At 45.2% G+C, this 27,082-nt stretch overlaps 2 protein-coding genes across 2 annotated transcripts; one reads left to right on the top strand and one right to left on the bottom strand.

Annotated features, from left to right (window-relative positions):
- Window positions 1–299: 299 nt before the first annotated feature.
- Window positions 300–5,556, top strand: KDELR3 (KDEL endoplasmic reticulum protein retention receptor 3). The gene is made up of 5 exons (XM_083813902.1): window positions 300–790; window positions 1,534–1,634; window positions 2,028–2,186; window positions 2,447–2,699; window positions 4,761–5,556. Exons 1-5 carry the CDS (start codon window positions 700–702, stop codon window positions 4,799–4,801), a joined length of 645 nt encoding a protein of 214 aa, XP_083670028.1. The 5' UTR covers window positions 300–699; the 3' UTR covers window positions 4,802–5,556.
- On the bottom strand, window positions 5,557–26,280 carry DDX17 (DEAD-box helicase 17). Its single transcript, XM_083813870.1, has 13 exons — window positions 25,761–26,280; window positions 21,487–21,637; window positions 19,321–19,420; window positions 19,041–19,174; window positions 18,228–18,293; window positions 17,802–17,943; window positions 15,512–15,672; window positions 15,250–15,422; window positions 14,816–14,926; window positions 14,272–14,333; window positions 13,852–13,911; window positions 9,404–9,643; window positions 5,557–8,723 (listed from the first exon to the last, which is right to left on the bottom strand). Exons 1-13 carry the CDS (start codon window positions 25,802–25,804, stop codon window positions 8,200–8,202), a joined length of 1,968 nt encoding a protein of 655 aa, XP_083669996.1. The 5' UTR covers window positions 25,805–26,280; the 3' UTR covers window positions 5,557–8,199.
- Window positions 26,281–27,082: the final 802 nt, after the last annotated feature.

Below are 27,082 nucleotides of genomic sequence, written 5' to 3'. Positions count from 1 at the left end.
TGAAAGAATAGGGCTTGTCTGGCCAAGTTTCTGGGTGCATCCAGGCTCAGTGACGGTCCCTCCCCAGTCCCCTGCCGCTAACGGGTAAAGATGGCAGCACCGACGTGCCCCTTTCTCGCGACGCGCGCCTCGCTTTATTCCTGCTGCACCAACGGGACACGAGGTCACAGCAGCCCGATAAGCGGCATTCCCTCTGCCTTTGCTCCTTTAAGGACGCTTCCACGTGTAACTTGAGACAAGTGGGGGAAAAGAGAGGAAGGGGAAAAAAAAAAAAAAAAAAAAGGAAAAGGGAAAAATAGCGCAGTTACTCCCGCCTCCGCCTCCTCCTTTGCCTCCTCCCCGGCCAGCGGGAGCCACGTCACCCAGCACTGGCTTTGGGGCTGCTCAGCCCAGCCCGGCTCGGCCGACGGGACAAAACCCAACTTTGCCCAGGCCTTGAAGGTTTGGGGAGGGAGAAAATCCCCGCGGTGGGAACATCAAGGCAGGGGGACGCCCGGCCTGGAGGGCAGAGCAGTGCAGGGGGAAAGGCGCTTGGAAGGGGGGCTGAGCTTTCCTCCGCCAGAAGAAGAGAGCTGCAGGCTGCGGGAGGAGGAGGAGGAAAGTTCAGCAGGACGCGAGCGCGCGCTTGGCCGAGGATAAAGCTCCCCGCGGGGTTTTACGGCCACCCTCGCCCACCACCGCCAAGGAGCCCGCGCCGCCATGAACGTCTTCCGCATCCTGGGGGACATCTCCCACTTGCTGGCCATCATCATCCTGCTGCTGAAGATCCACAGGTCCAAGTCCTGTGCTGGTGAGTGCCAGGGAAGGAGGGGACCCTGCCCAGACAACGACTGCGCCCAGTCCCTTCAGGGGCATCAGCCTCCTCCTCCTCCCTTGGGCTGCCTCCCTGCTGCTTCTTCCACCTTTCTCCCGCCCCTTGCTGGTAGCCCTGGGTGGGTTTTTTGCCAAGCTCCAGCCCCAGGGCTTTGCTGCAGCTTGCAGGAGCCTCCACCGGCCCAGCACAGGGCGGTTTCCCGGCCAGGAGGGAGAAGGACGTGCTGGAAGGATGTGATGTGGCACAGCACGCCGCCGCCGTGCAGGTGTTTGTCTGGGGGCGATGAAGGGAAGGGGAGGGCGGTAAGGTGGAAAAGGAGAAGCTGCGGTGGCACCAAAAGCAATCACCTCCAGGGGAAAGGTGCTGCTCCAGGCTGGAGGCCCTGCCAGAGAGCAAGCAGGCACCGGAGGCTGCTCGGGCAAGGGATGGAGAGAGGCGGTTTCCCGCAGGCAGATTTTGTTCGGGGTTCGGAGCCGCAGTGACTCAGCAGCACCCATCCCACAGCGACTCCCCGGTGTGGCAGGTGTCACAGCACACAAACCCACGGCAGGGCGGGCAGGCGTGTGGAGGGAGCCAGGAAGGGAATGGAAAGGGTTTTTTCTTGGTGGTGAGGCCGGCCGTGCGAGTATGCGGCTGCTCTCAAAGAAGGCACTAGGCAAAACCTGCACCCGAAGGCATTTTCCTCTCACTTGCCCTGCCCTCCTCTCCCCGCCATGCAGGTATCTCTGGGAAGAGCCAGATCCTTTTCGCCCTCGTCTTCACAACCCGCTACCTGGACCTGTTCACAACCTTCATCTCCGCCTACAACACCGTGATGAAGGTAAGGAGGGGCAGCATGGAAACAGAGGTTTCCCTCGGCTCGCCATGGTTTCTTGGGGAAGGAGAGGTTGCACGTTCACCACGCTGTTTTTTCGGCCAGAGGGAGGAAGGAGAAACTTCATCTCCTCCAACCGTCACCAAAACTACAGTGGGTTGTACGCAGAAGGGCAGCTAAAGATGCTCCCTTTGGTGTCACCAACCCTCCATCAACCACAAAACCCCCTCACTGCAGTGAACGAGGGAGCTGGGCCTGCCACATTTAGTCCACCAAAAGCAGAACACGATGCAGTGAACCAAGGCTGGGCACCCTTGTGCAGCAGGAACATTAACAGTCGGCTCTCTTCAAGCACTGGTGGGGCGATCAAAATATCGCCATCTTCCTTCCCTCCCCCAGGTCATTTTTTTGATATGCGCCTACGTCACCGTGTACATGATCTACGTGAAATTCCGGAAAACGTTTGACAGCGAGAACGACTCCTTCCGCCTGGAGTTCCTGCTGGTCCCCGTCACAGGCCTGTCGTTTCTGGAGAACCACAGCTTCACGCCCTTGGAGGTGAGGAAACCGTGGGGCAGGGGAGGGGAGGGGAGGGACGCAGCAGCCCGACGCTGCCCAGCAGAGTTAGCAGGATGTTAAAGAAATGAGATTTTTATTGCCGAAAGCACGAGGGAGGCGATGTTGGCAGGCCTCAGAGATCACACCACCTCTGGAGCCGCTCAGCGCCATCTTCTCTCATCAGTCCCAGGGTGGTAGGCCCATCCTGCTCCGGGCCATACCACAGGCGAGCCCACGTCCTCACCGCCTTGATTTCGCAGATACTCTGGACCTTCTCCATCTACCTGGAGTCCGTGGCCATCCTCCCCCAGCTCTTCATGATCAGCAAGACCGGGGAAGCGGAGACCATCACGACGCACTACCTTTTCTTCCTGGGCCTCTACCGCGCCCTCTACATCGCCAACTGGGTCTGGCGCTACCACACCGAGAAGTTCTACGACCAGATCGCTGTGGTGTCCGGGGTGGTGCAAACCATCTTCTACTGCGACTTCTTCTATCTCTATGTTACCAAAGGTAGGTGAAAGGGTTGGTATGAAGCCGAAAATGTTCATTCGGCCTTCTTGCAAGGGATGGTGGAGCTGCAGCTTGCGCTGTTAATCCTGACTTGAGTTTATCATTTACTGTATTTGTGTAGAAATTAAACCAGAGCTCAGCCTGGTTTAACCCACCCTAGGAAGTTAACAATTTCGGCATATTCACTTCCATGTACGTTTTGACAGATTATGTATGAATCACACAAAAAAAAAAAACCTAGAGGGGGGAGGAAAAAATAGCCGCAGGCAGACGACGTACCTGAGAAAGCAACTGCAGACATATGGAGGTTTTATTAAGCCTACTTTTTCTTTTGGTGTAAAAGATGCAGCGTTCCCAAGAGCTGATTCTGTAGGAAGGCAGGCATCTGCATGTACAAGACACTCCCTTCTGTTTGCCAAAACCAGATGCCCCTTCTGCTGCAGCGCTGTGCTTTGGTAAAGGGCTGCATACCAGAGCTAAGGAGCTCATCGCGGGCACAAAATTTGGTAGCACAGCTTGCTGAGACTGAAAAAAAAAAAAAAGACTCACTTTTCTGTTGAGGAGGGTGGAATTTGACAAAATGTAGCCAAACGAACAAATATTTTCTTCTTTGTTCGCATTCCCCGACTAGGCTGCCAAAACCAGTAGGGACAAGCCTGTGTTTGACGTTTTGAGGGATGGACCTTTAGGGGCTTCACGCAATATTCCTGCTGATGGAGAGGTGACAGGAGCATTGAGCAGGTTAAGCACATTAAGACTTCCTTCCATCATTGAAAAAATCTTTGTGGCTAGAAAACTACTTTGTAAAACCACCATCAAGGCGCTCCACGTCAATTCCTTTTTTTTTTTTTTCCTCCACTAATTCCCATTTTAGCTTCACTTAATTCATATGTCCTGCGTCCTTCTACATTTTGTTAGAAATCCATACCCTTTGCAGGTGTGGAAGGTGGAACAAAAGGGGAGGAAAAAGAACCAACTGCTGGCTTTCAGTGTCGCAGCACTAGCAACAAAGCCACAAAATTTAGATACAGGAGGGAAGAGAAAAAAAACACATTTGTCCCTGGGACATCACAGCAGACAGAGAATTGCCTATTTTTTTTTTCCTCCCCTCTTTCATTTTACACCAGTTTCTGGATCATGGGGAAGAAAAGGTGACTGGAGATATGCAAATACTCCGCAGTCATTTATGGAAACCAGAAATATTATAGCAGGTTGCATCTCTCTTACACTCTTGCAAAAAAAGCGTCTTTTCAAAACATTTCTAACACAGAGGAGCTCAGACAAAAGGGCAGTGATTCTGATAAGAAAAGCAAGGATGTGTTATATAAAGAAGCCTATTTAATAAGGCTTCAGAGCCGATACCAAAGCATTGTAAAGGGATTTTTATATAATGCAAGTTCTCTATCTTGTTTTCAAAACTCAATGAGCCGCTTTCTGTTTAACACAAGGACCTGAAAGATATTTGGAGGAAGCTTTCAGCTCCCAAAAGCTTGTGTTTCACAGAGCAGTTGAGGGTGGGAGCACCCGCAGGGATCATCTGATCCAGCCCCCTGCTGACAGCAGGGTCACCTAGAGCAGGTTCCTCGAGGCCACGTGCAGTCAGGTTTTGAGCATCACCAGGGTGGAAGCACCACAGCTCTGTGGGCAACCCGTGCCAGCATTTGACCGTCCTCACAGTAAAAAATAAAAATAAAAGCACACCATTTTTTCACGTGTTTAAATGGAATTTCCCATTGCTTCTTACCTGCCGCTGGCCACCACCAAGGGGCCTCCTATCCAACCCGCCACCATCAGATGAGATGAGGCGTGCTGGGGGTGGGTCTGGCCACAGGCCACATATTTATGGCATGTTCTCTATTAAAAAATTAAATAAAACCAAAAATGCACCAGGGATAGAACAGCGGAGTCCACGTGACATCATCAAGAAAAAAAAAAAAGGGGAAATTTTGGTTTGCAAACCTGACAACCCACTATCTAGCACTCCAAACAGCAGGTTCAGGAAGCGTTTCATTGTTTCAGGAATATTCCTTCCTTACCTTCTCTTTCTCTGTCCTTTCATAGTCCTAAAAGGGAAGAAGCTAAGTCTTCCAATGCCTGTTTGAAGACACTTCCACAGGCAACACAAGAAATTCCGAAGATGAAGCGCTTACGATGACAGCTTTCCTTTCCTGGCCCTTGTCGACTGAAGAATGGCTCAGCTGAGCTTCACTCGAGTGCCAGGCAGACAACGAGGCCTGGAAAGCCGGTCTGCTTTTCGTCTGGACGAGACTTTCCCTCCACTTTTTTTTTTTTTGTATTTCTTCTTACTTGAATTTGGTGCTATTAAGTAGTGCTGGCCAATACTAAGATAGTGCAAATCATTCTCTCCCTGCTCTTCTCAGCACCCACCTCCAAAACATGCCTCTGCTTTGACCCTGAGGCACGACAGGGAATAAAAAGGGAAATAAAAGGTCGCCGCCGCCTGTTAGCCCTTCAGCAAGTGCCTTTAGTAAAGGGAACGCTTTATTATTAAGTCTGGTTAAGATACGCAAAGGCCACTGGCTCATTGCACACGTGGCCACACCTGACACAGCAGATGCTATTGCTGTTTTAACCACGAATTACCAGCCCCCCAAAGTTAACTGTGCCTGAACCCCATTCTCCTCAGGGCCTCCAGTTTTCCAGTGCCACAGGTATTCAAACCCCGCTCACCCACCTCCAGTGACAGTTCGTGTCCTACAAATAAGGGATGTTTTGATTAAAATCAGAGGGTTGCCAACAGATGTTTCCCACTCCCTGGATGTGACTTTTGTCAAGAACTGGGAAGAATGGGGGCAAAGACTGTTTTACACTCCAAAAATAAAGACAAAGCTCACAATTTTATTGACAACAGTGTTTTTATTTATACCTACAAAAGAAAACAAGATGGTATCAAAAGGACAATTTACAAACTAAGAATAGTAACATAGCTCTTAGTATCCTGTGTCTGAACACCACAGATCTATGAATCTCTCAATTCAAGTCTTCATTAATACAACAGGAATGTGTTCAGAGACCAGCAAGTGTGAAGCAAGATGCTGATCCCACACAAAGCCACTAACCCTTCCATTGTTCAGAGAAGTCCAAACAGTAAATTTCTTCAGGAAGTGGGAGGGGAGGAGACACCCAAGTCGTTTGACACTCCCACAGAACTTTTACAGCTCGAAAACAATGCAAACACTACTAGATGCTAATGCTTTACCAACAAGGGCCCTCCAGCTGGTATATGGAACAGAGCAGCGAGCACCAGGTGGGACAGGGGCAGCACATGCCACGGTGCGTTTATGCAGTCAACATCTGGTTAACACTCTGAACTGAACCGAGACCCTGGACTTCAGCTGACCTCAGTGACAATAAAGCACTGCAGGACTTGGCATGTTACGTTTACGTGTGCACAAGTCCCCCCCAAAAAGAAGTGAAAGCTATAGCAGACTATAAGGCAGCTTTGGTGGTCCAGAGACCCTTTTTAAAGCCAGTCAGCAAGATGTCCTACTCCTACACCCCTCAAACACATTTCTGCATCAAATTCATAAATTTTTTTAAAAAGGTAAAAATAAAATATAGCTCTACACTTGCTTGTGAGGGAGGCCAAAGACAGATCAGTCAGTGCCTGGATAAATGAAATGTTTCTGGCTTTCACTTAACACAAGCAAAGAAATTTCCTGCCCAAGCAATGGAATTTGAGATGGGACGAGGGAAACAAGGTTCTGAAAAATCTCTCCCTTTTCTCTCCTTGTCAGCAACCTACCTGTGTACTGCACAAAAAAATGTGCATTCATCCCCCAAAATTATACTCTGGTAATTAAAAAAAAAAAATCATTTCTGTATAAGCAAGCTCTTTTCCTGGGCTATAAGAAGTTCCACTCTGCTACAGAAGGGGTGGGCTGCCTTGCTCATCCATATGCAAGAACGCCAACAGAAAAAAAAAAAGGAAAGAAAACAACCTGCACTCTCATAATGCAAAGATTATGCCTCACAAACCAGGAGATGTATCCATTCTTTTGTCACATTCTCAGATCGAGAGCAGCCAACTCCTATTATCATCTACTGTCTCTGAACCGTCTGGTATTAGAAGTAACAAGTCGACAACATGCTTTACTAAAGGGGAAAACCCCTCACACCCACCTTAGCCTGTAAAATAAACATTTTTTATTTACGTATTTACTAAAATTCCACTCTTCTCTAACATTTTCTAAAATGCTACCTACCTGCAAGAGCTGAGCTCAAAGGGACCAATGGAACGGGGAAATGCACTCAAAAGCCAGGAAAAGCAATAGTCAGAGCAAGGTACAAAAGAAAGAAAGCTTCAGAATTAAGATGCACTAACCAGCTCACTCCTTACCTCATGGAAAGGAGATTCCAGGCAATCTCCTCCTCCTCCTCCCTTCCTCCCCTTACGCCCCCCGCCCCCCCCGCCCCCCAGCCCACCCTATTCAAACCTCTTAAGTGCAGAAAACTCTGTCACATTTTGTTCAGCGTAGTGGCATTCAGAACGCTCCCCGTGGCAACACATAGTTTGTTCATGAAGGACAGACAAACGAGATTCGCTGTTCACGATCTCCGTTCGGTTTAGTTTCTGGGCTCTCAAATAAGACTCATCTCAATAAACCCAGCAGTAGGAACTTGAGAGCAGAAACTAGCTGGAGTAAGGAGGTTGCACGCATTTACAATGCTGCAGTTTAACGACTGTAGGGCAAGAACTTATTTGGCCAAACATTGCAGCAGCAGCACCTGCAGTGACTGCACCTAGTTTTCAGGTACTGAATCCAAGACAGGTTTGGTCACCAACGCCGGGGTTTTAATCCCAACTTCCCTGCTACAGGTACCAGAAGGTGGATTGCTGCTTCCAGAGCTGCAGGAAATGCCGACAACCCACGTGGGTAATTACTCAGAACACCGCCCCACCGAGACAAATGAGCAGAGTTTTCCTACAGAAAGTTACCTATGATAGATTACAAGCAACGATAGTGAGCTATTAAAAAATAAAATTAAGATTAGGAAAAGTGAGCGTTGCTCCCTTGCATTTATCATGTTAAATGAACTGCGTTTTGGCTCCCCGAAGTTTCCCACCTCTCTGGATACTTCCTGAAATTAAGTTAACGTATTACAGAATAGAAACTTCCTCCCCTCAAAGCAAGTATTAACACAAACCTTAGACACCAAGATGATCGAGCTGGGACCTATCTGCCTTATACCCATTTCTTTTAGAGAAAATAAAATTTCCAATTTCCTCAACATGCAAGACAAAAAATAATAAATTTTCCAGTCAACTATATATATCTCTTAAAAAAAAAAAAAAAGGAAAAAAAAAGGACAGGGTCAGTAATGTGGACTGGGGGCCATTTTTGATGGGCTCAAGGGATTTGAATGGTGAATTCTAAGCCTAACCTGCATGAGAGAGACACCACGATGGGAAAGAAGAGAAAGAAAAGGTTCCTTTAAATGCAAGAGGTCTACACTGGTCACCAGCAGGCGAGTGGTCTCATTTGCGTGAGGGGGGCGGGGGCGGGGGAGGGGGTGGATACTGGTAGGTGGCAGTCTGTCCCATATAGCCCATCACGTTAGTGGCAGGGGGCTGAGGAAACTGTTGTGACATGAGCGGCTGTGGCTGCTGGCCCGAGCGCCCCACCATCCCTGCATACTGCTGTTGGGTAGTGCTCTGTGAGGTTCTCCCAGCGGTGGCAGCTGTGGTGCTGGCACCATAGCCACTAGCACTGTACTCTGCAGTGCCATAGCCACTCGTGCCATAGGCAGCTGCTCCATAGCTCCCTTGAGTGTAACCATACTGGCTCTGTGCTGCCCCAAAAGCGGAATTTGGGCTCCCGTAGGCACTGCCATAGGTCTTGTTGGCTCCGTTGGCATAACTGTCACCACGCTCACGGTCTCTGAAGCCACCTGAGTCTCTCCGGCCCTCTTTCACTCCCCGGAGCCTCCTGTCACACTCTTCCTGGTACATCAGGTTAGGGTTGTTTACTGAACTGCTCGTTCGGTAACGAGAACGGCCTCCTGGCGATGGATACGGTAAGATTTAGTACCGTGAACACGTTTTAAAACAATGAACTGTGGTAATCACGCCACCCTTTCCCTCCCTTCTACAGCCACAGCGCTGCCCACGAGGAGCAAGTTCTTTTGACTGTAACTTCCCTGCAAGGCTGCGCATTCATCCCTGCATTTTGTTCAAGGTGTAGAGAAGAAGTTCAGAAAGTTTTCTTACTGTGTGTACCGCGAGCCAAAGGAAATGGAAGAAATTCAGGACTAACTTGGAAATATAATTTAACTTATTATTCCATCAGGGAGAGGGAGGAAAAGTAGTCTCAGTCCCTGAGGGTCAAGTCGCTATTTCCCTTTGCTGATTTCAATTTTGCATGTGTATGCACAGGCATCCTGTTACCCGTGTTTAGGTAGGAGGTGCAAGGAATTAATTCAAGGAAAATTAGCTGTGTGAGGACCTCATCAGGGGAAAAAAAGAAAAAATTTCTCCAACTAAGTTTTAATGGTGGACTACCTCTTGGTTGGAGAGAAATACTCCGTTTCCTGAACACCCTCGAAATGTCAGGCATAAGACAACTTTATCACTAACCTGTCTCTTAGACTTGCACTTACTATTTCCTTACCCTCTTTTCATCTTCCCTCCCTCAAAGCAGAGAAGCTATTCCCTACGTAGCCCTTTCCCCATGTGCCTTTACCTCCACCACCACCTCCTCCTCCTCTGTGGTCCACAAGCTGCATCAGCTTTGGATTGATGGCTTGGTTGGCTTCTTCCAACACTTTGATAAGCTCCCTGGCTTGTTTCAGGTTTCCTGGTGTGAAGAACGTGTACGCAGTACCTTTGTTGGTACTACGTGCGGTACGGCCAATACGGTGCACGTAATCTTCAGAGCTGTTCGGATAGTCGTAGTTTATCACAAATTTAACATCTTCCACGTCTTGTCAAGTGCCCAGGTGCGAAGCACAGTGAAAGGGTGGGGTTGAGGAAAGGGGAGAAGAAGAGAGGACGTGCCAACGAAAGGTGGGGAGCACGAATGCAGGTGACAGTAATAAGAAAAAAAAAAACACATCACAAAGTTAGTAACTGCATGGAACAGATACAAGACAGACTCATCCCAAAAGAGTAGAAGACTCAAATTTACGATCATCAGGCACAAAGATCAGTGTCCTGAAAAACAGTGGAAGTTTTAAAGCAGTTTTTCCCTGCACTCAAATTCATCCTCCCCGGAATGCATTTCTCTGTATTCCATTGATGTTTTTCAATAAGCTAAATTAATTTTGTATTTTTTTTTTTCCAAAACACAATCTTGATGGTGAAAACGACACCAACAGGCACAGCAAACTGGGGTGGAGGAAGGGTAGGACTGCCATGGTAAAGCTTTTACTCTGTTGGGAGAAGTCTAACAAATAATAACAGTAATGAGATCACTTACCTTCCACTTAGCAACATGAAATAAAATGCAAGTAAAAATCATTTACAATCCTAAAATACAGTGAACTACCTCTCCTAGCCTGAAGTTTAAGACACTCCAATCACACTACTATTATTCAGCCAACTCATTAAAAACTGTTTGGATCATACCTAGAATATCTTAACTTAGCTTCGTAGTTACAAGAATGCATTACGCTAACATTTCACCATACTGTTCTGTCCAGTTCTGAGCAGCTTTTGTAATTTGGGCAATCCCGCTTTCTGTTTACAATTCCCTACTTCCCATGTCAAATGGAAGCAGGAAATAAAGTGACCAGAGTTGCTACGTACTGTAAAGTAATATTAAAATTTAAGAGATCAGAACAGCTCACCTTTCAGTGAGGCTTCAGAAACTCATGGGACAGAAACAAAGTAAATGTTAGTGTAACACTTCAGTGAAAGCATTTGAAGTACCAAAAGCACCTATTTGCTACGGTATAGAATGTTTTTTAAAAAAAGCATGGCATTACAGTAAGTCACCTAACAGCTCATAAAAAAAAAATCTGCATTTTAAGATGAATATTCTGAAAATATCCAAGATAAAACACAGATTTTTTTGTGATTTCCTTTCCTTCTTTTTTTTTTTTTTTTTTAAAGAGAGAAACATTCTCTGTTTGTTACCAGACCGATGCACACTCCCTCCTCCTGTGGGAAACCGCTGCAGCCGATCCCGTCTCTTTGCCTTTTATTTTTGGCGGCCTCCTTTCGAAAACTCCGCCCTCTGACACGGGACCACTGGAGCGCGGGGAGCATGCATCAAGGGTCCGTGGCAGCGAGAAGTCCCCACACACGCTCACTCTGTGAACTGGCTTAGACGCTTCTCTGTAGCCCCATTTGGTTGTGAAGCGCCGGAGAACCTGGGTTCAGGTAAAGGTTTCAGGTCCTCCAACGCTTTTTGTCCCCTATTTGGGGCTCTTAGGGGCATTTGTCAAAAAAAATGCAGGTACAAAAATTACATCCAAGGGGTCAGACTGCATCTATTGCCCAGACTGCATCAATTTCAAAGGGGTCGTAGGAAAAATAAAAACAAGACGGTTGTGGTGGCAAGAGGGGGGACTTTATGTCTGTTTCTTATTACAGCAAAGGGGGGGCTCCTCAGTCTTTGCTGACTCCAAAGTCCTGAATCACACCAAAAAAAGGGAGTGAGAAGGCAGGTTTCACAGGGGGCTGCGCGAGTCTCCAGCTAGGGTCCTTGATGCAACAGGTTGTGTTTTTTTTTTAAAATGGGAAAGTGAAATAGAGAGGAGTACATATGACAGATTGCATCTTCCCAGCCAGGGTGTAACTAATCTGACAAGTTGCAGGCTCCAGGAGCCTCAGTCAGTCCCATTCTGCACATCCATCAGTAGCAAAGCAACTTGAATTAGCACAGAGGATACAAGGGCGTGCTTTCCTGGCAGAAAGCACAGGGAAGCACAGCTACCAATGCAGACAGTGCTGACTTGACTGGGGAGGACTGGGAAGAATGGGAAGGCAGGAAGAGGAAAATGGAAGGGTGTTTTCCAGACCAGAAAGTGATCCTGGGAGAGCACGCAGCTGGCTGAAGAAAGACCCAAGCAAGTGCAAGACTCGGCTTCTCCAGTCTAGCATGCTCCAAAGCGCTTGTGCACGCTCACAATCTTCCTGCGCTTTTAGAAGGTAACGTGGCAGGATCTAGAATTGAAGCTGTCGATCATTTCTGACAGCTACTTGGGAAACATGCCCTTTGTCAGACCATCAGAATACCCTATGGCACAGACAGTCTCCGATTATTAATCAGAAGGGACAAAACTAGCAAACATGCTAGTCTAGAGAGCTGTTTCAACCATCAATGTAGATGTGCCCCCACCCCTGCACTGAGAATGATCTGTAGCTGATATCAAAGTTTCTGTTAAAGAAAACAAAACAAAACAAATTCAATGTTTTTAGTTTAATAGACTGAACAAAAAATAAATAAAAAAATAATCAGTGCAGAGAGAGGACCTCACTCCAGGGAATCATCACAAAGAAGTCATTATGGGACTCAGAACTTACCTGGAAGAAGCTTTTTTGAAACCAATGTTCCATTAGGAAGAGGGAAAGCCCTGGTGACTCAGCCAAAAGGCGCGCGCCCCTGTTTTATGTTATTTAGGTAGAAGCCTTCACTTTCCAGGATCTTGGAGGAAGTCGTCCAGAAGTTTGCCAGTTAAGTGACTTATTTTAAGAAGCAGCAAACTCAGGGCCCCAAAACAAGCAGAGATGTTGTTCAGTAACAAGAAACAGACTCTGGTACCTTTCCCCCACAGCTCAGGCGAAGTGGAGGATGGGAAGTGGGGAGACTGTTTTCTGAAGTGTTATCCAATTGAGTAGTTTTGGGGGAGTGTTTTTGGAGGGGAGTGAAGCTGTTTTAAATGTCTAGGCAAGATGCACAAAGAAGCTACCAGCACATAGCAAGCCTGTTTAAAAAACGCTGCTAGAGAAAGCAGCTCTCTTTCATACAAACTGGTTTCAGGCCTCAGTCCCTTCTCCCAACAGGCCCAAGTACTAACTGCACAGGTCCAGACATGACCCTAGAGGGCAGAGACTGAAGTCCAGATAATCACCTCTCTGAGGAAGCGTTGGACTTTTTTTTTGGAGGGGGGGGGGGGGGGCGGGGAAGTAGGGGTGCAGGTTGTGTGAACAAAGGCTGCCAAATCTAGTAATGGTCTGCCTGTGTTAAAGTGACCATATGATGCACAGCACAGCCACCCTTTCAGCATATGAAAAACAGGGCTCAGGTAACTGTGATTTTTAATAAACCAGAGATTTTTCTGAGCTTATCTGCAATGACTTGCAATAATTTTGTCTAGAGATTACCATAACAAGACACTGACCCCCAAGGGGTTTATCTTCTACCAAGCTCGGGGAGGGTGGAATATTCAGTGCTCGTTATTAAGCTAAGAGCACCTCAGAAGTCATCCTCCTCTTCTAGGAGTGGGCAGATGTACAGGGACTGTGCCTAGCACACAGTGTTTCACCATACAAATATGCTTATTTAAGAAGGGGGCGCAACTGATGCATCCAGACAGATCATTTTCATACCACCAAGAATAGAGTGGCGCAATTTTGATTCAGTTACATATTTGGGTAGCGCTACGTTAATGGCCGTATATAATCTCAGTGGTCCTGCCTAGAAGGAGCACAGAGGGAAGTTACGTGTCAAGACCAAAAATCTGGAGCAGTGCTTTCTCAGATGTGAATACATCTGCAGGGTAAACATGCGTGTATGCTGGGGTTTGTATGCTCAAATCTGGGGGGGATTATGCAGGGAGAATATTAGCTATTTGCCGTTGAAATGCTCTCCCACAGCTTCCTACTTGGGCTTTATCTGACACGCTCTGAACAGAGCAATCCATCCCTACCATCCAGCAACAAAAGCTGGATTTGGGGAAGAAGTGAGTGTGGTGGAAGGATTGGGTTGCATAATTGGACGTCTCTTCTCCCTCTTGGCGATCGATTAGTCATGCCTAGGCCTTGCTGCAGACCAAAGCCTGTTCATTAGGAGCAGGAAGAGACTTTGAATATGAAAGAAAAAAAAAAGATTAATGTTAAAAAACGTATTTCACATGTGGGGGAAAATCACGCTTTGAATTTTTTTTTTTAAAAAAAAGAAAACATATTTCAGTCCAAAGAAGAAAAATATGCAGCAGTAGGCAAGAGTGGTCTATGTGTACAAACCTAGCCCACGAGATGCAACGTCGGTAGCAATGAGGATAGGAGCCTTTCCAGAACGAAACTCTGTAAAACAAAGCACGCTATGAAGTAAGATTTTTAAAAAAGATAAAGTTATCTGAACTTGATTTACTCTAAATGCTCATTTTCCGGAATCTAGACAAGGTAACTTCATAAACCCCAGCAAGTCAGGATATAAGGTGTCAACTAGTTTTCAAAATCCAGCTCTCTGGGTTAAGCAATCATCCCATTCAATTTTTGGATTAAAAAAAAAAAAATACAAGCACTGAAATTAACAGGACAAAGGCAAAAGAAGTTCCTTCGAAACGTTATCTCTTGGTCACAGAGACAAAAGGAAGCCTAAGAACAGCACATCTAAATTACGTGCAGCAGCCCGCGTTATTCGCCCCTCAGCGACGGACTCACCATTAAGCACCCAATCTCTTTCCGGCTGACTCTTGTCTCCATGGATACACATAGCTGGCCAACTGCCAAACAGAGATGCACATTAGTATAGACAGAAAGTACATGTATTAACGGCAACAGGAAGCTTTATTGACATTTCAGTAAAAAGGCCAAAAAAAATATACGTATTTCTCAAGTGTTTTAATTCCCTGTCCCCCTCCTCTGGCCTTTAGCTACCTACTGTGCATACAGTTTTGTTTCTTGCACATTAAACCCACTAATTATATAGCAGCCATCTAAGTCCAATCACATTTGTGAAATTAATGGTTTGTCACTTCATTATATCAGTGTTCTTACATACTGAAAGCTGCACAGTTTACAAATATTCTCTCTTGCACTAAGGCTTTGATGGATTGGAACCTTCCAGGAAATTAAGACTGAATTCAGCCAAGAACCAAACTGACAGGTTGTTCCTAACTATAGCATCGCGAACGTTTAGACCTTACTGCTTTTATTACAGTTTCTGTTTCCCACTAGCAGCAAAGGATAGGGGGAGGCTAATCACCCATCTCTGCGCATCCTTCGAGTGAGATCATCACATCGCCTCTTTGTCTCCACAAAGATGATGGTTTTATTCTCCTTCTCTGCCATGATTTCTTCCATCAGTTGTATCAGTCTAAAACAGACACGAGAGCTAGTATAGATATCCACACGTACAAGAATACAGGAATGCTGTCTCAGTTTGCTTTAAGAAAATGTATAATACACATCCACAAAAATAAAGCCAGCACCGCTTACACAGAATTTAGCTCTTCTGTACAATGGTACAGTGAGAATATATGCAACAGACTGGATAATTACAGGACTTGTTTGGTAACATTCAAAGGTTAAATAACACTGCAAAGAAATCCACTATTCAGAATTCACATTTGGCTCAGAAAACAATGTAGATTTCCAAGTGCAGCTAAAAAACCTGAAATGGTACGCAAGTCAACGTACTTATGGTCTTTCTCGCTTTCCATGCATACATCCACTATCTGCAGGATATTGTGGTTGGCACTCAGCTCCAAGTTCCCCACGTTGATCTGAACATAGTCCTGTAGGAAGTCCTCGGCAAGCTGGCGCACTTCTTTTGGCCAGGTGGCACTCCACATCAGAGTCTGTCTGTCAGGCTACGAAAAAAGGGAAAAAAACATTTATTTAAGGTAGTGGGCTTGGATGGGAAACCAAGGGAGGCTGTCCTTTAACAATGTTCACGCACCCTTATCTGGTCAACAATTTTCCGAATTTGGGGTTCAAATCCCATGTCCAACATCCTGTCTGCTTCATCCAGCACAAGGTACGTACACCGACGAAGGTTGGTCTTTCCTGCCTCAAGGAAGTCAATCAAGCGACCCGGTGTAGCAATGCAGATCTCCACACCTTCAAAACAGAAGGAGGAAAAAGAATAAGGCTCTTCATTTGAATGTCAATTGGTATTTTTAGTCAGAATGAATCACCTCCCAGAGCAAAATTGTTTAAGTAAAATGAAAAAGCACCACCCTCATCCATACCCAAGATTGAGTCATTTCAGTAGAAGCCCTAGTTTCTTTTAATAATTCATTTTTTTTTCCATTCTGAAATTACTGTTACAGTGCCATTAGAATAATAAATGCAGTGCAGAAGCTAAAAGCCTACTGTCAAAAAACACCTGCAAAGAGCTGCCCAAAAATCAAAAACTAAAATAAGCTTCTACTCAACCCTGACCTACCTTCATCCAGAATTACACAGCCTGGAGAGCTCTCTAGTAAAAATAGAACTGAACTACAGCTAAACTCTACATGTTAAACAAACATGAAGTGCTCCTCTTGCTGTACAGGTCAGATTAGTTCCACTTCCACCTTTTTTTTTTTTTTTAAAGCTACATAAAGCCAAACCATAGCCTTTAACACTGAATAATTATGCCCTAAGCATGGCAGACAACCATCCAGCCCGTAACTTAGTGTAAAAACAGAACTCAGGTATTCTTAAGCTAGTACCAGGTATGGCAATTTATACATTTCTTACAAGAAGGGACTGATTTCCACCAATTTCCGAATCTTAGAGGTGCACCCTTAAGTGTCACTGAAACAATCACAGAAGTTATGTTTAGAGAAGTAGTGAGGTGAAAAAACATAAAAATAGCTTTGCTGATACTTCACTTCCAGATGCAGAGTATTTTGCAACAGCCCGGATCGTTATGTCTGTGTCAACTTGGACTCCTCAGAGCTGACGAAGCTGGACACACTTTCAGTTTCTATAAAGCTCATGCAAGAATTAGATTTCTAACAGAGTCACTGGTCTTCCAGAGAGACTGAAAAAACTGCACTCTGTTGTCAGTGCTGCACTCCTCCAAAATAAATTCACTAAATACTCAGAAAACCACAACTGACAAAAAAAAATATGATTTTTGATCTCTACTTACTCAAGAATTTTTGTTGCAGCAAACACTAAGCAACCATCCAAAGATAGAAACATCTAAAAGGACTGAAAGCAGGACTGAAAGCATGGAATCTGTCCACATCCTCTAACCAAAAGGTTTTCATCATATGTGGGAGAATCTCTATTGTACAGCACTCCAGGAAGGTGTAAAAAAAACCACCACATTGATTCTTCCATGGTCTCTTCACGTAACATTGTCTCCACCATTAACAATGGTGCTCTTTATTAGATGCACTACTGTTTTCTGGATTAGAGCTATCCCACAGCCTTCTGCCACACGTTTTCATCCCATTATTGAAGTGTTCAAGAGCAGCTCTTCTAACCACGGTGATAAATTTTGTTTAAATTACTTGAGCAGATCTGTGTAAGCTTACCTTAACAACATTTCGTGTATCTTTTCATGTAATTCTATTGTATTTTTTAGCCTAGTGAAGACAAAAGCCCTCAGCACATTGCTGCATCTGAAATTATATGCAACTGGCCCTTGACACGAAGGCTGGGCCACTAGCACACTACTGTTGCTACAGAGGTTGCTGCAGAACCACAGCTCCCCAACATTCCTGTCTCCAGCCCTCTGCTACATTAGGAAAGGCAACGGCAGAACTCCATGGGGCAGCATGACCAGAAAGAGCCTAGTCCTTAAGAACAATGAAGTACCAGGAAAAACAAACCAACCAACCACTGTCTAAAGAAGTTTCTATGAATTCAGGAATTACATTTTATTATTTGAACAAACCTGGGCGGAAAACTCGGTCTGGCTTAAGAAAAATCGCTCCTTAAGCTTGCTGCTACTGCACCTTCTCAAAATAATCTGTCCTTTCTGACAAGTCGCTTCCCCTCCCCCTTCCTAAGTCCCGTTGACCTTTGTGAGTGGAAAGTTCAGAAAATGGAAGGAGGTCTAATATCCGAGTAAGTCATTATACAACAGAGAAGAAAATTATCACATGCCCTATCATTTTAACCGGAAAAAGAGACAGCCACTCACCTCTCCAAACAGGCTTTAAGATTACTTTCAAGTTTACCTATATTTTGCAGTACCACCTCCTACAGAAACTTGCAGACACCCATTTTAAAGATCTCAGTTAAATTACCTCTTTCTAGATCTCTGATCTGGGGACCTTTGGGTGCTCCTCCATATATGCAGGTACTCTTCAGCCTTGAACATTTGCCATAATCATCAGCCACTTGCTGCACTTGCTGGGCCAACTCTCTGGTAGGTGCTAGAACCAAGCACTGCAGAAGGAATCAGTTCAGGTTAACCAAGCTGTACATCCCTAACTTAAGGACTCTGCTCAGATACCATAAGCAAAGCTGGACCATCTGCTCTCTATTAGCTAAAACATTTAAATATCGTTAGATTATGTCAGCAATTGCACAGAATTTCAACTAATGAGTGGGATGTTCACATTGTGATTGTAAATACTCTCTACTTACTATTCTCATACACCAATTAGATACAGCACATATCTCATTAATGGTGCCACACACAGAAAGGAAGGGAATTGACAAACACTTACAATTGGGCCATCCCCTCTCTCCAAATATGGCTGGTGGTTGATGTGAACGATCGCAGGCAACAAGTACTGAAACAGAAGAATTCTAAGTCAAGATACCGGACTTCCATACTCAATGCCAATGACCACCTGCCATGACAGCTGGACCACCGCGAGAGCCCACTTAGCCTAACAGCCCTCCAGAAGCCAGTACATAATGTTCCAAAGACAGGAAGAAACCTCAGCTATATTAAAATCAGGATTTTGCAAAACCAGGTATTTGCATTTACCCAACAGAAGAAATGATTTGCAGATCTGCTGAGCAACCGTATCTGCTTTTGGCATGAGTAGAGAACAGAGGTGCTTAGCACCTCTGAACAGAAAGCTCATTTAAAATTTGGAGCCTGAATTAGTAGAATTGAGCAATCTTTCCTCTAAACAGTGCTTTTCATAAAGCATAAAATCCCTTCTTGACCACTGCAGATAAAATTAACGCATTAACGAAGACTCAACCATCCTTTATTTTAACTTGTGTAGTTAACAAAACAAATTGGCACATACTAGTTATTAAACTGCAACGTAAGCATGGACCAAAGGGAAGTAGCTAAGCATCAGAAAGAGAGACATGCAAAACACATGCCTGTGAATAAGACAGGCTAGATGGGTTGGTTGAGGCTTAAGTCTCACCCATGATGCAATAAAGAAAGCTTTAAAAACATGTCATCACTTCACTTGACGCTTGTAGCACTGTCAAGATGAAAAACTGGTAACAAGCAGCCAAGGGTAATTTCTACAAGGCAACTGTGAAAATAAATAAAACATAAAAGGAGTACGCACCGCTAGTGTCTTCCCAGAGCCAGTCTGCGCAATGCCCACCATATCACGACCACTGAGAGCAAGTGGAAAACCTTGGCACTGAATTGGAGTGGGTTCTGTGAAATTCTGGTCCATCAAGGCATCCATCACATACTCTAAGAATTTAAGAAAGGAAAAAAATTCTTAAAGGCCAACTGAGGCTATATGCAACTTCAGAAGACCTTTTAGAAATGAAAACAGGCCTTAACACTTGCTGCCTTTGAGTAATCCACATTTTCTTAAAGAATGGCAAAATACTTACGTGGAAAGCTACACTGGTGGAAGGCAAACACAGGCTTGGGGCAGCCCTCCATTCCTCGAATTGTTATCTCTTTCTTCCTTCTCAGTTCTTCAACTTCATACTATTGACATGGAAAAAAACAAAGAAATGCTGAACATCAGCAGAGACTTACAGTGCACGCTTCTGTTAAGTGACTTAATGCCTCTTACTAACAGTTTAGTTTGGGAGAGGAGACGGACAAGAAGATCTAAAAAGGACAGCTCTCCTAAGGATTTTACCCTGAGATGGAGCTATCACGTAGGTTCTCCAACACTCAAGAAGTAGGAGTTCTCTGTGCAGCCTACAGGAACTGACGCCTGTTTCCTTCCAAGCAGTCTTTTTTAATGAAAAGCGCATTAATATAATCTTTTAAAAGCTTTTAGCCATCTTCCAGAAGCCAGAACTTATCAAGAGCTTCAAAAGTGAACTGAGGCAGAGGAACAGATTAAATAAATTTTGTGTGACAGTGCTGAGAACTAAAACTAAATAGACCCTAATATACGACAAAAAAGCAGAAAGCAGGGCAGTCCTTCTCCTTCCATTAAAACATTCCTGAAGTGGCTAAGTATGCAGCTCTTGCTGTACAGCCTGCAACTCAGAAACGTCACTTAGAACCTTTCTGGAAGCAGCATTTCTTTTCTGCATGAAAGAAACCCAAACAACATCATGACGACATACTAAGGCCCCACAATTTTTTTTGCTACTATTTCTGAAATGTGTATCCACATAAGGAGAGTTTTAGGGTTAGGAAAAGCGTGTGTTGTTTTCTTTTCTTCCTATGTTATATTACAAGTCCAACAGCACTCAGCAACATGCTTCCACACTTCATTACCTTATTCTAACACTCACCAAAAATCAATAGAAAAATACCCATCAGTATCAAACATGCACTTTACCCAAAGCAGTAAATTTACTGTTTGTGAAAAATTCAGAGTTCAAACAGAAGTTTAAAACTAAAACTATATATATTAAAAAAAAAAATCTAAGAAGAATGTGAAAATCCTTTTACTTTTAGCTGGCTAAGGCAAAGACAGCACCTAAAGCTAACTGGTTCAGTAGTTCAAATTGTTGTCTTTGAACTACTGAACACTGCCTCCTTCAATCCCTCTATACCATATAACCTTGCCATGAATACGTGGCTTGAAGATTTTTAAGTATATGCAACTGGATAAGAAAATCTTTTGTTTTCCTCAAGTTTCCTTGTGTTAAGAATGAAACCTGTTAATTTCTAAATATAAGAAGACATTAAAGAGGAAGAAAAAACCTAGACTAGTTGGGTAGGAAGGGGAGATGATCTACAAACAACATGGAGTGCTGTGTCCAGTTCTGAGCCCCCATTGCATAAAGGACGTTATTTAACCAGGCATGTCCAATTATGGCAGCGAAAGCTAGAGGCTGAGGTACAAGCTGGACAAAGACTTGGAGCACCAGATTCGTGCAGCTTGGGAAAGAGAGGACTAACAAGGGAATCTAACATCTATTCTCAACTACCTGATGGTCATTACAGAGATGGAGTCAGACTGTTGAAATTCCGATTAGTTATCAGTGGAAAAAAACACCACAAGAAGCATCAAGACCTGGGACAGCCACCCAGATAGGGTATGGGCTCTCACCGCCCTTAGGGATAACCAAACTCAGAAGTGCAAGGTGCTGAGCAACCTGCTCTACTGTGGGGCTCAGGATTAGACGAGATGTGTCCCAAGGTTCCGGTTTTTCAGCCTGAATTATTATTACAAAACTGTATGCCTTCCACATGTTTTTCAAGTGTTTATGCCACTCAGTTCTTTATTTTAGGTTCTTTCAGGGTCTCTCCAGTATTGCAACTTTTAAGTTCTCCAAGTCAGAATCCTCAATGACAAAGCATGACATTCTTGTTGGTTAATTTCAAATAACCAGACCACAATAGCATTATGATGATGAATTACAAATGACCAAATGTAAAAAAACTTGCGTAAAGACAGCTGAGAACAGAAGCACCACATTTGCTAATGTTATAATGACTCTGCTATCCGGCAGAGTATAAACACAGAAAACAAACTTAAGGAAAACAGTCCTATTACACACTGTCCCAGACATCCTAGGACAAGACTTTCCACTTGTGACATTTTGTTGCATGTAAAATGAAACAGAGAGAACCTAATGACTTACCGGAGTAAGCCTGGCCACTTCTGGATGTTCCACATAAAAATTCTTCTCGAACTTGGGTAGCTCATTTAAATCCCATTTTTTCTTACGTAAGCGTTCCCCCGGATTACCAAATTTCTTTGGAGGAAGAGGACCTCCACGACTTGCTCCGAAGCTGGAATGTCAATGTTAATTATAAACAACTGAATTAGTCTGGAATTTGCAGGTTTCTTAAGCATTTTCCACCCCTCCCACTCCAAGTGGACACACAAGCACAATATTCTGTCAAAATTCACCCCCTCCAAGAAAATTACTATGATAGCATTCATGACATAAACCTGCCCAAAGTCCATTTTAACCCAAACCCGTCCTGGAGGTTGCTTCCAGTACGGCCATTTTTAAGTCACTGCCTTAAAGCTCCTGTCACCAAGCTTCTGTCTCTTGGTTCCCTCTCCTGGGACAAAGCTGCTGGTACAGCTATGGCAATTATTTTGTATCAAAGCTGAGAGTATAACTAAAACAGGATAGATGCAAGGGGTGGCAAAAATCTCTAATCACAAGTTCCTTGTATCTCAAGGCCAGTTTTCGCACAAAAATAGCTATTTCACCTTCTCCCCACGTCCTCTCTCTTATCAAGCAGCGTGCCTCAAATACAAAACAAGTAAAGACAGAAAGTAAACAAGTCCACCCAAGCTTGGAAGTCTATGTGTAATGCTGGAACCAAAGCAATAAAGCTTTTATTTTCAAAAAAGAAAGAGAAGCAGAAAAAAAATACATAAAAGCACCTGGGAAAAATTGTATCCCTTCTCAAACGCTTCTGATGAAGACTCAAGAGAGTTAAAAAAAAAAAAATGCTTACTCTGCTAAAAATTTGCTAACTAACAGCCACTCAGAAGTTACTGTTCTCCCTCTCACCTAAGTTTTATTCACCCAGTTATTTTAATACACTGAAGAAGGGTAAGAGCTGTCATAACTCATGGATGCATTGGACAACACATGAGCTTCTGGCAAGAATCAAGAATAACTGAAAACTGAGTGGTATAAATTGTTTAATTATCAAAAACATTATAAATGATTACGTATTTTACAATTCCACCAGAACGTTATAGTTCTTTCATTCATATCATACAAACACAGCAGGAGGCACTTTTCCAAAAGCTATCAGATCATATTTTGTCCTAATGCAAATTCTGGTTAATAAAGCTACAGCTTTTCGCAGAACATGAATTCATGAGAAGTGCCTGCTTTTATTTAGATAGCAAATCCACAGCGTCTGCGCTTTATTCAAGCAGTCTGCTAGTAAATAAAAACAGTTAATGAAACAAACCCAACGCAACAAAAATCCCAAAGCAGTTTTCACACGCTGGTAACTTGAGGAGAAAAGAGCTTGATAAAAACTAAAATAGATCTGAAGGAAATTTTTACGTTATCCTAATTACAAGGCTCTCTGTTCAGACATTAGCTACATCTGCTGTTTAAATTGCTTCCCAATGGAAATTACAAGTGACAGAGACTAAGAGACCAAAAAAGCGGAACTCAAATCAACGTATTAACAGGAACAAGGGGTTATGCTGTTGGAAAAACTAAGTACGGTAGATATAATTTAAAACCTGGTAAGTAAATTCTAAAATGCTTGTCTCGATGAAACTGCTTCATTAAGTCTCCTCTCTGTTGTATAAATATCCCTTATTTTCTTATCATATTTTTATGAGAACCTGTATGTCAGCATTTTTTGTCATATGCAAAGACTGTAAAACACAACTTCAGAAATTAAGCAATTATATTTTCTTTTGGACAAAGTAACAAAAAAATGTGCAGACTATCATCTGCAGGAACATTCACATTTACTGAGGATTTCTGCTGCTGATCACGCTAACTTGAGGTCAAAATGGCAACTCTTTACGTTTCCAAGTTGTTCTAACAAAAGGCATAAGCGGCTTCACTGAGGTCAACTGGAGGGTCAGAGGGCGAACGAGTTTCCTTACAGAAGGAAACACATGGAAGAAGGGATTGCGAGACTGGACACTGAAACAGCTGCGTACTGTGAATATCTGCTCCACGGATATCCAGAGGGAAAAATCAATACGTTCTGCATAAAAGTCATGCAGTTTCAGTTCTCCGTTCTCACGCACAACATGGCTGCATGCTGACCTGGAAGAAGTGAGCCCCGCAGCATTCCTGAAACGCTGCCTCCGCTAACCCGGCAGCAACTGTCACTTCGTGTTCCGATTGCAAGTAACAACTGGATTCTGATTCCAGCTAAACTGATTTAAATCTGGGATTATTTCACTGACTTGCCAACAGTTCTCCTGTCAATCACGTGGAAATTCAGACCGACCCAAAACGCTCTTGTCTAACACTACTGTGCCACCGTTTCTGGGAGAGAACTGTGCAAGTTTATTACACTCCAGAGCAAAACAGGACCGCTTCCCATCCTAAGAAGTCACCTACAGCTTGCTCCTAATAGGAAGAAAACAGAAAGCCTGTATTTGTTAGTCAATGAAAGAATCAGTACTGAGAAGGTGGTAAACTTCCAAACACAGCATGCTGGGTGGTCCAAAGTTTTCACAGAGACTCTATGAATTATGATGCACGTTGGTGGTTACAAGTACTTTCACACCTTAAATAAATGTGAGTAACAAGCTGAATACTGATACATTACATGCATAGCTTCCGGTACAATAGGCCAAGAAAAATGATTTTCAATGCAAATGTCCAAAAACTTGACAAAGAAGCGCACAGACACTCCTTTTACTTATGCAAAATTCCTGATTTAAAAGAGAAGCAACCATCTATAATCAAAACCTTTATGCAGAAGGGGATTACACAAGTTTTAAGGCATGCTCAGTATTGTAACAACACTTTGGACAGTGGTTTTTTTTTAAGGAACTGTATATAAATCTGCATTCTCAAACTTGCTCACTGAACTCCAAAAACAGTTCAGACCCCCAGCTATCTCAGACTTGCCAAAGCATTCACTCCAACGTCCTCGCGTTAACACTGAGCTGGAAAGCTCACGGTGAAAAAACACCAAAACCCGCCTCTCTGTGGAGGGAAAAAAAAAAGGATCTCTTAAGTTCAGAATGTGAAATGTGGATGTAAAGATAAAGCAGAAAATACAACTATCTCTCTCCACAGACGAAGAGAAACTAAACGCTAAAATGGATTTCAACATAAACAAAATATTCTTCAATCTCCCAGTAGGAGAGAAGGGAAAAATAATTAGAATAAAAAACGTAAGACTCATTCTTAATATGGCAGACTAGATCTAATTTGGTAACAAAACTCACATGACATGTTTATTGTTAATCCTTGCGAACGGAGGCCTAGCTACTTGTGATTTGAAGGACAGAACGTGCCACTCTCCTAAATGGGGTTTAATTTTCTCTTAAAAAATGGCCTGGGATGAAAGCCTTATTACTTTTAACCCATAAAAAGAAAACCGAGCCTCAAACTATTTATGTACTATAACGCCATCCTGTACTTACCCTATACTACCCACAGCACACAGTATTTTTTTCTTTTTAACTGCCATCCTTGGATGAAAAAGAAATTAAACCTGCAAAAACCTTTCCCAATGCCAGCTTCCTTTCAATAGTGGTCTCAGAAGTATCAAGCACTAGGCCTCAGCCATGCCAGCCAGACAACTCCCGTTCGATCGCTACGTAAGCTTGGTCATGCTCGTTAAGTGTGGTCCAGGGCCATGTTTACTGAGCTCGGCCTCCTGAGAACGCAAGTCCCCCGCACGGCAGCAGTTTTCAACCTCATTTCCTCTCACGATAAGCCCGGGAGTGCAGCCGGGAAAGACCTTTCACCAACTGCCATCTTTCTAAGAAGTCCAGAAGGAGCAATGACAGTCAGAAGGGCAGCGTGTCCAGCCACCCTTGCCAGGGCCACTGGGACTTTCATGGCTTGCAGGGGGGAGAGGGACAGGAGAACAGGGGTGGCAAAAAAAAAAAAAATATATATATATAAAGGGAAGGAGGAGAAAAAGAAAAGGCAGGCAAGCAAGCACATACGGTTACATGTGAAGAATACGAAAACATAATATATAATATATAACCCCCACCCCTTGCTGCCAGAACCGTGATAGTAAAGTTCCCAACCCCTCCGACCCCCCCCAACACGAAAATCCAGGGGGAAATCTCCCCCCGATCCCACCACCGGGACGTGCCGTGTCCCTCCCATCCCCCCCGTCCCCCAAACCCTCCCAGCCCCTCACAGGGAGGTGAGGGCCCCTTCCACCGCCACCCCCCCCCCCAAACCCCAGCCCGGCCTTCCCCGTCCCCCCCCCTTACCCGCCGCGGTCTCGGTCGCGCCCCCGGTCCCCGAAGCCCCTCATCGCACCCGGGGGGGTGGGAGAGAGGCAGCGGAACGCCGGCCGTGGCGACGGCGAGGGACTGGGGGTACGGGGAGACGGGCCAGCCAGGGGCGGCTGCGTCTCGGAGGAATCGCTTTGCGCCACCTCGCCTCTTGGGTGGGACACAAAAGGAGAAGAATTGGTCAGTGGGTCCGAGACCCGCTGGACGTCGGCGGAGGGAACGGCGGGGCTCTCGGTCGGCTCCAGGGCCCGTGCCGTGTGGAGACACTCGCGTCTTCTTCCTCCGGGCTCCCGGCACAAAATGGCCGCCGCCGCCCCAACCCGCTTCGCTTACGTTACGGGCGGTCCGGCGCTGCGCAAACTGCGGCCCTCGAAAAATGCCTACGCTTATTCCCGGAAGCCAATTACGCCCCGAACCGGCTCGGCGAGACGCTTCTCCGCGCGGCGCGGCGGGTACGAAAGCCGCGTAGCGCCCTTTGCTCCGACAGCCCCAGCGCGAGGAGGGGAGGGAGGGGAGCAATGCTCTTCCTATTCCTCAAAGTCAGTTACGCAAGGAGTCAATAGCGTAACCCCTTCCAGAGGGTAGGGAAAAGCGGGGCCGAGGCGCACGTTACGTAAGTGCGCGGCGTACGCAGGTTGCGTAACTCAGGCTGACGTAGAGGAGGAAGAGCGCGGCCGTTTTGCGTAAAATTCTTCCGCGGGCTGCGCGCGGAGGGTTGGCGGCAGGTCGCGGCGTTACGCTACTCGCGCGGCGTAGCGGCGCTTGGAGAATACGGCCTGGCGCCCGCTGGCCCCGCGGAGGCGGGCGGAGGGGCTGAGGGGATGATGATGGCGGCGGGGGCATGGGGGACCCGGCCCGGTCCCGGGGGCTCTGTCGGGACCCCTCAGGTCCCCTCGGGCCGGGTTTCGCCCGCAGGGCACCGCGCACGGCGCCGGGAGCGGCAGCAGCCATGATGTGGGCTTTCTGCCCTTAAAAATGGCCTGCTGGGCCCGGGGATCGCGGCTTTGCTGCCTGCGGCCGCGGTCCATGGAGGCTGGAAGTACTGGGTTGTGTGTAACACTTGGGATAGTTTTTAAATTTTAAACACGGGCGGTGTCAGGAGGCCTGTTGTTGCCTTTTAGTCCTGATTGGCTAAGCATAGGTAATTTTTTTTGCAGGTAAACAGTTACTTACAGGCAACTACTTGGTATCCATTTGGCTTGCTTGCTACTTAAACGCATGTAAATACACATTACAGCAGCAAACGTATTCCCGATTTTACTGCCTTTACAACGTCACTTTCATAAACTTCATAAATT

The sequence above is a fragment of the Anser anser genome (genome assembly GCF_964211835.1).
Source record: "Anser anser genome assembly, chromosome: 1".
Classification (NCBI taxonomy): domain Eukaryota; kingdom Metazoa; phylum Chordata; class Aves; order Anseriformes; family Anatidae; genus Anser; species Anser anser.
Note: the sequence above shows the minus strand (reverse complement) of the source record. Positions and strands in the feature narration are given on the sequence as shown.